This window comes from Miniopterus natalensis, chromosome 5, assembly GCF_054644295.1.
Source record: "Miniopterus natalensis isolate mMinNat1 chromosome 5, mMinNat1.hap1, whole genome shotgun sequence".
NCBI classification, from domain to species: Eukaryota; Metazoa; Chordata; class Mammalia; order Chiroptera; family Miniopteridae; genus Miniopterus; species Miniopterus natalensis.
The window spans coordinates 5,528,693-5,543,873 of NC_142085.1; the positions used below are offsets into that span (position 1 = coordinate 5,528,693).

Consider the following 15,181-nt stretch of genomic DNA (forward strand, 5'->3'; position numbering starts at 1 on the left):
ACAGTTCTGGAGGCTGGGAGTCCGAGGACAGGGCGCCAGCATGGGCAGTTTCTGGTGAAGGCTTTTCTTGGCTCACAGATGGCCATCCTCAGGTGGCCTTTCCTCTGGGACACATGAGGGCGGGCAGGCGGGAGGCAGGGAGAGAGGGGGAGAGAGAGAGATCAGATCAGGACCTCGTTTAACCTTAATTCCCTCTTTATAGGCTCAGTAATCTCCAAATATAGTCACATGGTGGGTTAAGGCTTCATGTATGAATTTTGAGGGGATGCAAAACAGTCTATAGCAGTGGCTTGGAGAGGCACCCAGAATTCAGTAGCTTGAGAATCCAGTCAGGTGAGGATTTATTGCGCCGGGTAGCAGACAAGCCCCAGATCTCGGCTACCATAGTAGTTTGTAGTATATGGCCACAAATGTCTCCTTTTCAGGTGTGCATGCCTCTTTGCAATGTGACTTCACCACACCTCCCATCAAGAGGTCAATTGTCCCCCACCTGTAAATCTGGGTTGGCCTCGTGATTTGCTGTGGACCAACAGAACATGGTAGGAGTGATGTTATGTGACTTCTGAGGATAGATATCACCAGCCCTTGCTGCTCATGCTAGGGTTGGAAGGCTGCTCTGAAAGCCACACTGGGAGGGGCTTGGGTGAGAGGCCACGGGGGGGGGGGGGGGGGGTGTGAGCTGAAGCTGTTTCACTGTCCCCATTGAAATGAGACCTCAGATGGCTGCAGCTCCATAAGCGAGCCCAGGTAAACAAGCACAACAAGAACCACCTGGCCAACCCAGAGTCAGGAGAAAGAACACATCATTTTCTATCTTTTTTTAAATTTTATTTTTGTTTAAAATATTACAGATGGCCCGACCGGGTATGGCTCAGCTGTTGAGCGTCGACCTAGGATCCAGGCGACCGGGGTTCGATTCCCGGCCAGGGCACATGCCCGGGTTGTGGGCTCGATCAATGACTCTTTCATCATTGATGTTTCTATCTCTCTCTCCCTCTCCTTTCCTCTCTCTGAAATCAAGAAAGATATATTTAAAAAAAAAAAAAATTACAGATGTCCCTTTTTCTCCCCAATGACCAGTTCCACCCCATCCCTTCCCCCTCCCCAGTCCCTCTCCCCACCATTGTCCGTGTCCTTGGGTTATGTATATATGCATATAAATTCTTTGGTTACTCTCTCCCCCTCCACCCACCCGCCCTCCTCCATCCCTCTGACATTCATCAGTCTCATCTATGCTTCCATGTCATTGAATCTATTCTGTCCATCAGTTTATTAAGTTCTTTAGATTCCACATATAGTCGAGATCATGTGATGTTTGTCTTCCTCTGCCTGGCTTATTTCACTTAGCATAATATTCTCCAGGTCCATCCCTACTGTCCCAAAGGGTACGAGATCCTTCTTCTTTACAGCTGTGTAGTATCCATGGTGTGAATGTCCCACAGCTTTTTATCCTTCAGCTACTGATGGGCACCTGGGCTGTTTCCAGATCTTAGCTATTGTAAACTGTGCTGCTATGAACATCGGGGTGCATATATCCTTTCTGATGAATGTTTCAGGGTTCTTAGGATACATTCCTAGGAGTGGGATCACTGGGTCAAAAGGCAGCTCCATTTCTAATTTTTTGAGGAACCTCCACACTGTTTTCCATAGTGGCTGCCCCAGTCTGCATTCCCACCAGTGGTGTAACAGGTCCCCCTTTCTCCACACCCTCACCAGCACATGTCATTTGTTCATATGTTGATGGAGCCATTCTGACAGGTGTGAGGTGATACCTCATTGGGGTTTTAATTTGCATCTCTCTGATGATCAGCAACGTTGAGCATTTTCTCATGTGTCTCTTGGCCATCCGTATGTCCTCTTTGGAGAAGTGCCTATTCAAGTCCTTTGCCCATTTCTTAATTGGGTTGTTTGTCTTCCTCTTGCTGAGTGCTATGAGTTCTTTGTACACTTTGGAAATTAGCCCCTTATCAGATGCATCCTTGGCAAATATGTTTTCCCAGACCGTGGGGTTCCTTTGTACTTTGAGGCTGTTTTCCTTTGCTGTGCAGAAGCTTTTTAGTTTGATGTAGTCCCATATGTTTATTTTTTCTTTTGTTTCTCTTGCCCTAGGAGATGTATCAGTGAAAATTCCACTACGTGGGATGTCTGTGACTTTACCGCCTATGTTTTCTTCCAGGATTTTCACATCATTTTCTTACACCCCTAAATGTTGGGTGTTTTTTTCCCTGTGCAGTGGCCGTGTGGTGACCACAGAACAATGGTTACATCTCTGTGGGGTCAGCAGGGACTGTGCTCCCGGTGCCTGGGGCCTAGGCGGATGGAGCCGAGGGAGAGAGCTCGGTGAACACCATAGCGCCTTGCAGAGCTCCACCTGGAAGTGATACCTGTCACTCAGAGTCAGGTTTTATTGGCCAAGGCAGTGAGTGGGGAGATTCAGTCCCACTGTGTGACGGAAAGGAGGCAAAGCCAGGATATTGGTGAACATCTCTAATGTCCAGCACCCTTCAGGTAGTCTATGTCTCTCTTGTAACCGCTGAAGCAGGTGGGCAGGGCTAGAACGACACCAGCACAGCGGCGGGCCCTGGGCTCCTCTGTTGCCTCGTTGTTCTCGAACCACCATCAGGTCTGTAGGCCAGTGCATCGGAAGGGGAGAGCATGCTCCTCTTTTATTTTAGGGACAGAACTCTGCCACAGCCGCAGCTTTGGGACCCCCAAAACCAGGGTGTCACAGTCTCCCCGCCTTCAGTCAGTGGGCCCAAGGGAACCCCATGTTGTGTATGTGTGTTTCTGAGGAGTTATTTGTAAATCAAAAGAGTTTTCAGAAACTTAATTGATAACTTGAAAGACGTTTTGTCTTCACTTCAAAAGAAAAAAATCTTTATTGATTTCAGAGAAAAGAAGGGGGAGGGGGAGAGAGAGAAGCATCAATGATGAGAGAGTCGTCAACGACCGGCTGCCTCCTGCAGGCCCTGGACTGGGGATCGAGCCCGCAGCCCGAGCACGTGCCCTGACTGGGAGCCGAACCCTGATCGCCTGGATCCCAGGTCAACGCTCAGCCGCTGAGCCACGCCCGGCCGGGCTCATCTTTACTTTTGACGGATGTTTTTCATCTCTCCCTCACAGTTTGAGGAAGCAGCAGAGAGAGTTCTGTGCAATGGGGAGGCTAACGCACCAGCTCAGGGTCCCTTTGCTTCCTGCATTTCATACAATGCAGGTTCTAATTTGAAAGCTCGCCCCAAACCCCTAAATACTTTTAATCCTTTGAGTAACCAACCCAACATTTATTTATTTTATAAGTTGGGAATTTTATCTACTGAACTTTTCTTAAAAATGTTCTAAACATTTTCCAGTCTCTAAAACTAAGTGTTGGTTTCATGTTTTGCTCCCGGATTCTCCTTGAGGAAGGGCGGAGGGGAAGGGGAAGATCCTAACTACTCCTATGTATCAAGAAGCTCTGAGAAAACGCGTCTCAATGTCTTGGAGGTTTATGTTCAAGAAGGCAACACTATCCCAGGCTATCAAGAAGCCAAGTCCACTCGGGGAAACCCATAAGAAAACTGAAACTTTAAGCGAGGGGTTTTGCAATATCTTGGGTGGTTGGTGGGTTTGTGGGCTTTAGACTATTCATGCAAGAGTGTGTGCAGGGCTGTGTGTCCGCGGGCAAGGCCGCAGCCCACGCCAAGGCCTGGGTGCATGCGCTGACACCATGACTACATTGGGGTTAGGGCACAGGTTTCGCCCTCAGCTCAGGCCCCAGCCCCTGAATACTTTCTCCCCGCTGGAGGCCACCCCCTGGCCACTCCCTAGTTTTCTTCTCTGGCAGCAAATGAAGCAGCTGCTAAGCCAGCTTTGATTTTCGGGAAGTCAGATGACCTTTTCCCTCTCCGGCTGGGCCTGCTGCCTCTCCCTGCCCGGACGCTGGACACCATGGGCTCACTCGGGGCTCTGCTTTGCCTGCTGCCCCTGTACGCAGGTAGGAGCAAGGGAGGGGGATGCTGGGGTCTTTGGTCGGGGCCCCCCCCCCGGGTGGCCCCCCCCCCACTGGAAACGGTCTCTTCTGCTTTCCTTTTTCCCTCGCCAGGCCCAAGGATTAGGGTGGTGCCTCCCTCCCTCCTCCGTTTCTGAGTCTTGTCCTCATGCCCACAGGCGTGGCTGCAGCTGCGCCCTCCTGCCCCCAGAACGTGAAGATCTCTGGTGGCAATTTCACCCTCAGCCATGGCTGGGGCCCGGGGAGCGTCCTCATCTACTCCTGCCCCCTGGGCTGGTACCCACTCCCTGCATCCAGACTGTGCCTGAGCAGCGGCCGGTGGCGCACCCCGAGATCCACCCAGCTGAGAAAGGCGGTCTGCAAACGTGAGGCTCCCGTGGCACCGCTCGGGGTCCCCGCGAGCTCCGAGCCTCTCTGGGGTTTGCTTGGAGTGGGCCTAACCTGACTGGACGGTGTGGGAGGGGGCAGCGCTGCTTTCCCTGGGGCTTTGCAAGATAGTGGGGAAAGGGCAGCCTCCCACGGCAGGGCCCTGGAGGCAGGCTTCCATGGAGATTGCGGGGTGCTGAACGCCAGGATGATTTTCCAAATACTTAACAGTTGACCGCATGGGCCCGCCCACTCCTGGGTCAGCTGGGTCCCAGGAGAGGGGCTGAGAGAAGTGGCTGTCGATCAGTGCATTGGGTCCACCTGCGTGAGCCCGCCAGCGTTCACCCAATCGCGCAGTATCGACCTAACATGCGGAGGGCAAGTGGGCTGTCCCCACGCACGCAGGGAAAGGTCACCCACGCGGTGCCCAGCCCAGGTGTTACCCGTCTATCCCTGTATCCCCATACCCTCTCTCTCCAGCTGTTCGCTGCCCAGCCCCTGTTTCCTTTGAGAATGGCATGTACACCCCACGGCTGGGGTCCCACCCTGTGGGCGGCAACCTGAGCTTCGAGTGCGAGGATGGCTTCGTGCTGCGGGGCTCACCCGTGCGGCACTGTCGCCCCAACGGCATGTGGGACGGGGAGACGGCTGTGTGTGACAATGGCGGTGAGTGGCCTGACTGATGGCTGGGGAATTCCAGGAACCCTGGGGCCAGCCCGGTGTCCAGGGAGCCTCTGTGGGGACAGGGACCTTGTGTTTCTAGTGTCAAAATAATATTCCTGGATTTCGGTAAATTGAGATCGACAGGTCACACATCACTGGCCCGCGGGGAGCCCGAGCCAAGGCAGCCGGCTCTAAGCTTGAGCTCCACCATACAGGCTCCACACACTGCCTAGCTTTTCCAAATGCCTCAAAGCAAGGTGGGCATTCAGGCCCCATGGGATTGCAGGACGGACTATATGCTGAGGATGTCATGCTTTAGGGACTTGGCCCTGGAGCCGGGGTGGGTTCCAAGCCTGCCTCTGACCTTGACAGACTTTGGGCAGGTTATTTATCCTCTCCATGCCTCAGTTTTCATGTCTGTAAAATGGGGATAGTAATGGTGCTGACTATCCCCGTTGTACAGCTGTGAGAACTGGGGCATAGAGAGGTTAAAGGGGGCTGTTCTGTGGGTGAAGGGAGTTGATATTAGTAAGCATCTAGAACAGGCCTTGGAACCTGGTAAGTGCCGCGTGCGCTTTTGTCATGGCTATTGCTGTCCCAGTGAATGGTGAGGGGCTCTGCTGGACAGAGTGGGGCTCTCAGAACTCCTGGAGCCACATCTGCCTGTGGGTTTTGGGAGCTTCCTGGATCATAGCTCCGAGCACATGATGCAGAGGACACAGGGTCCCTGAGACGCAGGACCATGCCCTGCCAGGCGGCCCAGCGTCAGCTCCCTGCTCGTGTCCTTGACTCTGCCAAGTAGCCATTTATTCAAACATAAATACAATCTGTTTGAAAATTGAGGTAAAAGCTACCTATAGTAAAGCCTACAAATCTTAAGTATTCAGCCTGATGAATTTTTACACATGTATCCACCCATGTAACCACCACCCAAGAGTGAGAACATGTCCAGCATCGCAGGAGGCCCCTATCCTCTCCCACAAGGCAACCACTCTTCTGGCTTCTGTCTCCCCAGGTTAGTTTAGCCTGTTTTTAGCCTCATACAAATGGAATCACACAGAGTGTGCTCTTCTGCACCTGGCTCCCTTTACTCAGCATTCTGCCTGGGAGGCCCATCCATGCTGCCCTGCTCATCGCAGTTTATTTTTTATTGCTGTGAAGTTCCATTATATAAATATGTTATAATTTATATATGCATTTTGTTGATGGGCATTTGAGTTACTTCCAGTTTGGGGCTATTATAAGAAGAGCTCTGTGAATGGTCTCGTACATGACTTTTGTGCACTTGCTTCTCTTGAGCATATTATCTGGGAGTGGAATTACCCATCCCGGTCCGCATGTTTAGTTTAGTGGAGGCAGCAGGCAGCTTCACTGACACTCCAGCAATGTAGCTGAGTTCAGTGGACTCACATCCTGTCCGACACTTGGAATTACCCGTCTTTTTTTGTTTTAATTTGTATTTATTGATTTTATTTTATTTTTTATTTTATTTTTAAAAATATATCTTTATTGATTTCAGAGAGAGGAAAGGAGAGGGAGAGAGAGAGATAGAAACATCAATGATGAGAGAGTCATTGATCAGCTCCAGCCCGAACCTGGGCATGTTCCCTGACCGGGAATAGAACCCTGACCGCCTGGATCCTAGGTCGATACTTAACCGCTGAGCCACACCCGGCCGGGCTGTATTTATTGATTTTAGAGAGAGAAAGGGAGAGACATCAGTTTGTTGTTCCACTTATTTATACATTCATTGGTTGATCTTGTATGTGCCCTGGCCAGGGATTGAACTCGCAAGCTTGGTGTATCGGGAGGACACTCTAATCAACTGAGCTACCAACCAGGGCCGGAATTACCATCTTTTTAGTTCTAGCTGTGTTGGTGGGTGTGCAGCGAGGACTCGCTGGCTTAGGAAGTGCCAATGCCCTCTCTGGAGGTGGGCTTCTCTGCTGCCTTCTCCCCTGGGTTCTGGATGGATGCAGACTGAGTCCCTGGGCTGGGACTGGGTGCTTTAGCTGTCAACCGTGCCCACTGAGCTCTAAATATTTGGCCCTCTTTAAGGTTTTCTATCCACACCCACTGGGGAGACCAAGGGGCCCAAAGAGGCTCTGGGGGGCTGGAGAGGAGGAAGAGCTGGAGGGAGAGGGTGGGTAAGTAGGCCAGAGGTTGAGGCGGTGGGTCCCTGCTCACCTCCAGCTTCCTTTGTTCCCTTGCAGCTGGCCACTGCCCCGACCCGGGCATTTCCGTGGGCTCTGTGCGGACTGGGTCCCGATTTGGCCTTGGGGACAAGGTCAGCTACCGCTGCTCCGTGAATCTGGTGCTGACAGGGTCTGCAGAGCGGGAGTGCCAGGGCAACGGGGTCTGGAGTGGGACCGAGCCCATCTGCCGCCGTGAGTAGCCACCCTGGCCCTCCTTAGACTGCTGGGCACCCAACCCCCGGCCCTGGCTAACCCCAGCGGCTCTCCCCACAGAACCCTACTCTTACGACTTTCCTGAGGACGTGGCCCCTGCCCTGGGCACCTCTTTGTCCCACCTGCTTGGATCCACCAACCCCACCCAGAAGAAGAAGGGTGAGTGCTTGTGGTGGGACAGCAGGCTGCTGGGCAGGCTTCATGGAGGTTCGGCCTCTGGTGGGCTCAGCAGGGCTGAGCTGACTGGAGGGGAGGCCTGAGCCCCTTGGTAAGAGAGAAGGCCGGAGGGGAAATCTGAATCCTCCCCTTCTACATTTCTCCCAGAAAGCGTGGGCCGAAAAATCCAAATCCAGCGATCTGGTCACCTGAACCTCTACCTGCTCCTGGATGCCTCTCAGAGTGTAAAAGAGGAAGACTTCAGTATCTTCAAGGACAGTGCCATCCTCATGGTGGACAGGGTCAGAAAACAGAAGCCTGGGCACAGAGCAGGACTTCTTGCACCCACTGCCTTTCTCTGTCTCCTTCCCTTGCTCAGAATCCCACTCATAGCCCACCTCCTTCAAGGAGTCCTCCTGGACTATATACCTGCGATGAAGGAGTCATGGGTTCAGTTTACAGGACCACATTTTAAATTCCACAAACACCTACTATATAGCAGGCACTGTGCTGGGTGCTGGGTGCTGGGTAACACCAAAGGTGAACAACACTGAGGTCTTAGTTTTTAGGAATTCATCATCTAGAACGGAGGTCTCCACAGGGGGTACACAAGATAATCCACTGGGTATGGCAGGAAAATACTGGTATCCCTGTTGAATAATCTAAGTTTAAATTAAATTAATAACTTAATATTTAATAATTTGAAAACATTTCAATATTTTGTGTGTTTACAGTGATACACTTTATAAATATGAGTATAGTTCACAAGTATATATGCCTTTATTGGGGTATGTGCTCAAAACGTCCTTGCTAATGAGATGCACAAACAGAAGAGTTTGGAAGCCATGATTTAGAGTCACTGCCCACATTTGCTTGGTGTTTATGCTTTTCACAATAGTTTATATAGACATATGTTTTTCCTCCCAGCTACATTTTAAAGAAGGCAGTTTCTGTGTTCCTTAGAGTCTCTCTTAGGACCTAAACTTAAGTAATTTACTGAACCATGAGGCTGCAAAATATGACCATTGGGTGCCTCAGAGTAGCACCGACAGGTTCAAATCCTACCTCCACCTCTTACCAGTGGTGTGACATGGGGAAAGGTAACAAAGCCCCATTTTCCTCATCTGTAAACTAGGGACTGTCATGCTCCCCTCACAGAGTTGTTGTGAAGATTGAATGAGGCCCTGGCCGGGTAGCTCAGTGGTTGGAGCATTGTCCCGATATGCCAAGGTTGTGGGTTTGATCCCCAGTCAGGGCACATACAGGAGTCAACCAATGATGCATAAATGGATGGAACAGCAAACCAGTCTCTCTCTCTGTCTCTCTCCCTTCTTCTCTCTCTAAAATCAGTAAGTACAAAAAAGAAAAAAGATTAAATGAGGAGTGAGCCTATCAGAGAGTAGATGGTCAACACGTGTCAGTTTCCGGAGTTCTTCCAAGCAGCAGTTTCTTAGGATGTGTCTATGCACGGGCCTTGACTTTGTCAGTCCAGGTTCTCAGCCTCCTCCAGGGCCCTTTGTTTGCTCTCTTACCAGCAACCCTTCAGTTTCAGGGCCCCTTACACCACTTCTCACTTCCCTTCACAGATCTTCAGCTTTGAGATCAACGTGAGTGTCGCCATCATCACCTTCGCATCAAAGCCGAAAGTCATCATGTCTGTCCTGCAGGACAGCTCCCGAGATGTGACCGAAGTGATCAACAGTCTGGAAAAAATCAACTACAAAGGTACGGATGCCATCAAATGAAGGGGTGGGGCAGGGAGAAGATAAGTGTCCTGCAGAAAGATCTGGACAGATTAGAGAGAGAGGGGCCTCTTGGTGGCATTCAAGTCTGAGGCTTTGACATCAGGTTCATGGCGGGGGCATCCCAGCTCCCACCAGCTCCTGCTTTCCTCTAACGTGCTGCACGTCCAGTGTATTGTACAGGTCTGGGCTCTTCCCTGATGCCAGCATCACAGGGTCTGGTTTTCGTGGCTTAGCACCGTGGTCTCCCATGTCCTGGTAAACTACCTCGGGGTAGGCAACAGATGCTAACACAACCCAAGTTCTTTGGAGAACCCATCTATGCATCTGGGAACTTTAGAGTGGCCTTGGATTGGGGTTGTGCAATGAGCACCTCTAAGGGGAATGGCTCTTAATGCCTGAACAGGCAATGATGCCAGGTCTCTGTCTGGATATCCAAGGTCTGAGTTTATCAAACCAGCTGATAACTTCATTTCCAGTGTTTGGGGGAAAGAGAGTGATTCCCTTCTCCCTTCCTCTTTGCATATTCCAGACCATGAAAATGGGACCGGGACCAACATCCGTGGGGCCCTAAATAGTGTCTATATCATGATGAATAACCAAATGCAGCGCCTGGGCATGAACACGGTGGCCTGGCAGGAAATCCGACATGCCATCATCCTTCTGACAGATGGTGGGTGCCAGGGTCTCTGTGAGCGAGCGGGGCTGGCGCAGTGGTGGAGCATCGTGGTGGGGTCCGAGAGCTGCATTCTCCTCCCTCGGCCACCTTGGCCTCTGTTTCTCACTTATGAAGTAGAAATAGTGTTGAAGGTGACAACAGTAATGATGATGACAATGATGAAAATGATAGCTGCCTTCCTTTCCTTACACAGTTTTTATGGAGAGAAATTGAAGTAGTTTGTGTAAAATGCTTTGTGATGATAAAATGTTGGTTGTCACTACCTGGGAGGTCACCTAGAGTGAGCCAGCTGGGACGCGAGGCTCCGCTCTGTAGCAGCGAAGTTAGAGCGATGCAAGGGCACCTGTGTGGATCTGGGCTGTCCTTGAGCCTTGGATTGTGTCCACATTATGTCTTCCACCGGAACTGTGCTCTTGTCTATAACATGAGGATACCCACACTTCCTGGGCTTTCATGAGAATTAAATGAAATAAAGTAAATGAAGCTCTTGGCCCAGTGCCTGAAGTGCAGAGAATTTCAGTAAAACTCGGGTAGGAAGTGTAGGTGTTGAGGTTCCCAGGATGAATGTCTCCCCACTCCTCCGGGGCCATGGGGAATCCTGACATATCCACCCAGACGAAGTCTTTTCCCTCCCTGTTCTAGGAAAGTCCAATATGGGGGGGTCTCCCAAGGAAGCTGTTGACAATATCAAAGAGATCTTAAGCATCAACCAGAAGAGGACCGACTACCTGGGTGAGCCTCCACCCCCACCCCCTTCTGTGCCGCCCCTGCAGGGAGCACGCGGCCCACAGCCAGGGGTCCAGCACCATGGCTTTCTCTCTATGGAGAACCCCCCCCCGCCCCCGGCTGCGTCGTTCCGTATGAAGGCAGCTGAGTACCACGTTGAAGAGTCGGGAGACAAACCTCCCATGGTTTCAACTGTGGTTCGGGCTTCGCTTGGCTGTGGCTGTGGGCAGTTTCTTCACTTGTAAGAGGGGGGCTTGTAGGCCGACGGGCGACCGCTCAGACGCTGCCTGGCGCAGAGCGACGCGGTGAGTGTTAGCGCTCTCCAACCTCCTCCTCATTACCCGCCCTTTTGTGTCCCATGAACCTCTCCAGGAGGAAAAGGCCTGGATTCCTGTGGGGACTGTCCCAGGCATTTCCCCTCGCAGTAGGACAGATAAGCAACTAAAGCGTTGGCAGCTGCAGACTCCAAAAGACAGCTCCTCAGGTTCAGACAAAATACAAATTGCACTGACCTTTGATCAGAGAGCAGGGCCCCAGACAAGGGAAGGGAGCTGGTGTTTGAGCCCCCAAGTTTCACTTTCCCTGACCTGTCTTTTCTGTTGCCCCGCCCCCAGTGGAAAGCAGATCCCTCTTTAAAACTCTGGCCCAGGGAAGGCAGGACCCAAACCCCACACCCTTGCTCCTTAGCACCGCGGCCCAGGGCAAAAGGCTCAAAAACACAATTAAAAAGAAGCAGGAACTGAAGGGGAATGGAGGACATGCGGGGCATAAGAGCAGGTTGCTGCCTGAGGCAGGCTCCTCTCACAGTCTGAGCATCGCACCCTGACACACAACACAGGGCCCTCGGGGAGAGAAAAAGGGCCAGGGGCGCGAGGGTGGGAGGAGGCGGGACTCGGGCCCCCACGGGCGCTTCTGCCTGGCACCCGCTCGCCCAGAGGCGGTGCCTGGATGCCTATGGCGGCTGGCTCTCCAGTCCTAGAGCCTGCGTTTACAGAGGAAGACCAGATCTGAACTTCTGCCTCCACGCTATGCTCATGAGTTCTTATTTATTTAGTCACTTAAAAGTACTTCTGAGAGCTTTTCCTGGGCTAGGCAACGTGCTAAGGATACAGTTGTGAACAAAACAGACAAAAACGCCGGCCTGCTTGGGGGTGTCCTTCTGTAGGGGCCAATGTATTAGTTTGCTAGGGCTGGTGCAACAAATTCTACAAACTTGGGTGGCTTAAAACAACAGAAATTCATTCTCTCACGTTCAAGAGGCTAGAAGTCCAAAATCAAGGTGACTGCAGGGCCATGCTCCCTCTGGAGGCTCTAGGAAGGCTCCTTCCTCACCTCTTCCAGCTCTTAGTGGCCCAGGCATTTTCGGGCTTGTGGCAGGATAACAGCTTCTGCCTCCATCTTTACATGCCCTCCTTCCCTCGGCGTATCTGTGTCGTCATGTAGCAGTCTCCCTGTGTGTGTTCAAGCCCCCCTCTTCTTACCAGGACACCAGGCGTCAGATCTAATCCCCGCTGACCTCTTCTTAGCTTGATCACACGTGTAAAGACCCCACTTTCAAATGTCACACTCACAGTTGCTGGGGCTAGGACTTGAGCATATCCTTTTGGGGGCCACAGTTCTACCCACTGTGGGTATTAAACAAGAGAAATGAGGACTACACAAGGCATGGTAGGTGGTGACAGGTGCTAAGGTACAAAATGAAGGAGGCAGGGAATGGAGGTGTTTGGGGCACTGCGTTTTCAGAGAGCAAGGTCAGGGAAGAGCGTGCAGAGACAGTGATGTCAAGACTTGAAATGGTAAGAAAGTGAGCCATGTGGGGAGGCTGGGGAGGAGTGAACCGGGCAGAGGCGTGGCCTGTGCGGAAGGCCTGCGTGGGAGTGTGCCTGCCAATCTGAGGAGCTTCGGAAGGCTGTGTGGCTGGGAGAGAGTGAAGGGGAGCGAGCAGTGGTAGGAAATGAAGTCAGATGGGTATGAGGGTGGAGGTGGGGCTCACGTAGGGCTCTGTGGGACACAGTGAACTCTATGTACAGCCTCCTGTCTCACGGGGTAGCCCCCTTGCCACGAGGTTCTGATGATTTCCTCCTCCCTACCAGACATCTATGCCATCGGGGTGGGCAGGCTGGATGTGGACTGGAGGGAGCTGAACGAGCTGGGGTCCAAGAAGGACGGCGAGAGGCATGCCTTCATCCTGCAGGACACAAAGGCTCTGTACCAGGTCTTTGAGCACATGCTCGGTGAGTGAGCTTCATTCACCCTTCCCAGAGTGGGCAGGGTGGTGAGAGGCCAGCCAGGGGCCAGGTTGGGAACCTGCTCACAGTGCCAGTCACCTGCCTTCTTCCCCATCTGCTCCTCACACCCACAGATGTCTCCCGGCTCATAGACACCATATGTGGGGTGGGGAATATGTCAGCTAATGCATCTGCCCAGGAGAGGACACCCTGGCATGTCACTATCAAGGTACCAAGAAGGAGGGATGGGGCTTGTATCCCAGAGGTGAATGTGGCCATGGGTGGAGAGCCACAGTCCCTGAAGGTCACCTGTCCCCCTGCAGCCCAAGAGCCGGGAGACCTGCCGGGGGGCCCTCATCTCCGACCAGTGGGTCCTGACAGCTGCTCACTGCTTCCATCACGACAATGACCATTCCCTGTGGAGGGTCATTGTGGGTAAGGCAAGGCCCCCACCGGGTTCCCGACCCTGCTGCCAGAGCTCCCACCCCATGTCCCTAGCCTTTGTCCCCATCGGGAGCTCTGGCCCAGCCTAGTCTACCATATTGTTCCCAGGGGATCCCAACTCCCATTTGGGCAAAGAGTTCCAGATTGAGAAGGTGGTGATCTCCTCTGGCTTTGATATCTCTGCCAAGAAGCATCAGGGGATCCTGGAGTTCTATGGTGACGACATTGCCCTGCTGAAGCTAGCTCAGAAAGTGAAGATGTCCACCCATGCCAGGTGCAGGCACCAGGGGTGGAGCACTCTGGGGAGCCCTGAGGAAGGGCACCAAGGACGGGCCTGTGTGACCCCCCCTTCTCCCCAGGCCCATCTGCCTTCCCTGCACGGTGGGGGCCAATCTGGCTCTGCGGAGACCCCCAGGCAGCACTTGCCGAGATCACGGTGAGTGCTGGGGCTTCGGATGTTGGGGGTGATGACATGGGCTGTCTTCCTGCCCCCAAGTCAGAAGTCTGGATGCTGGATAAAGGGACCAGCACCAACCTCCCCTTCTTCTTGGCTGCAGAGAGCGAACTGCTGAACAAACTGAGCATTCCTGCTCACTTCGTGGCCTTGAATGGGGGCAAACTGAACATTAACCTCAAGACAGGGACAGAGGTGAGGTTCTCAGGTCTGGGATGCTGCGGGGCGGTGGGCTTCCCCTGGGCATCACGCAGAATGTCTCTGCCTCCTCCAGCTCTGGATGCTTTCTCCATCTGACCCCGTCACCCCTCATCCCAGGTCTAGCTGGACTTCCAGATACCCCTGGGCCTGCTCATCCCACCTTCTCTCTTGTTCCACTCCCACTGCAGTGGACAAGGTGTATTGAGGTCGTCTCCCAATACAAAACTGCGTTCCCCAACTTGACAGATGTCGGAGAGGTGGTGACAGACCAGTTCCTATGCAGTGGGATGGAGAGTGATGATAATCCCTGCAAGGGTGAATGCCCCACACCCACTCTGGAGCCGGGTTCTTGGGAGGGGGCCCCTGGTGGCTAGCCTGCCTGCACTGCCCTGAGACAGGGGAGCAGGGTGAGAGTCAGGATGACAGTCTCTTGTCCCTTCTTTCTACAGGAGAATCTGGGGGAGCAGTTTTCCTTGAGCGCAGATTCAGGTTTTTCCAGGTGAGGAGAGCTCACAGGACTGGGGTTACAGGATCTTGGCCTTGTTGGGGGGACAAGGGAGGCCTCTGAAGGAACCAGGAGGTTGGGGTTTGGATCTGGGGCTGTGGCCACCTCCTGTCCCATTCTCTCTTTCTTCCAGGTGGGCCTGGTAAGCTGGGGTCTCTACAACCCCTGTGACAGTTCCAGAGAAAACTCCCGCAAGAGAGCCCCCAAGGGCAGGGTCCCCCCACCCCGCGATTTTCACATCAATCTCTTCCGCCTGCAACCCTGGCTGAGGCAGCACCTGGAGGGCGTCCTGAGCTTTTTGCCCCTGTAATCATGCCCTCTGACCCCTTTGTTGTCCTGAGGAACCTACTCTCTCTCCCATGTCCTACCTCTGAATTTCTGCCTTCAGACCCCATGACTGATCTTCACTCCTCGCCCTGAGTAAGCCCAGCCCATCCTCGGCTTTACGGGACTCACTCTTCTTTCACTTTCAGTGAAATTTCCCAGTTATGAACCTAATAAAAATCAGTGATTTCCACATCTGTCTGTGTTCTACCTGGGGTGGGGGTGGGGAAGGTAGGAGTGATTCCAGGAACTGCTGGAGGCAGGTCAGAGACCCTGCTGGACAAACAGGGACTCTGC

The 15,181-nt window shown here is 52.8% G+C and overlaps 1 protein-coding gene across 1 annotated transcript; it reads left to right on the forward strand.

The window, feature by feature from the left end:
- Window positions 1-3,903: 3,903 nt before the first annotated feature.
- On the forward strand, window positions 3,904-15,041 carry C2 (complement C2). Its single transcript, XM_016215334.2, has 18 exons — window positions 3,904-3,973; window positions 4,147-4,353; window positions 4,835-5,020; window positions 7,231-7,404; window positions 7,486-7,584; window positions 7,750-7,883; window positions 9,168-9,306; window positions 9,856-9,996; window positions 10,645-10,734; window positions 12,822-12,962; window positions 13,091-13,185; window positions 13,280-13,391; window positions 13,509-13,674; window positions 13,760-13,836; window positions 13,958-14,049; window positions 14,244-14,370; window positions 14,505-14,554; window positions 14,694-15,041. The coding sequence occupies exons 1-18, from the start codon at window positions 3,928-3,930 to the stop codon at window positions 14,868-14,870; spliced, it is 2,253 nt and encodes a 750-aa protein (XP_016070820.2). The 5' UTR covers window positions 3,904-3,927; the 3' UTR covers window positions 14,871-15,041.
- The last annotated feature ends 140 nt before the right edge of the window (window positions 15,042-15,181 follow it).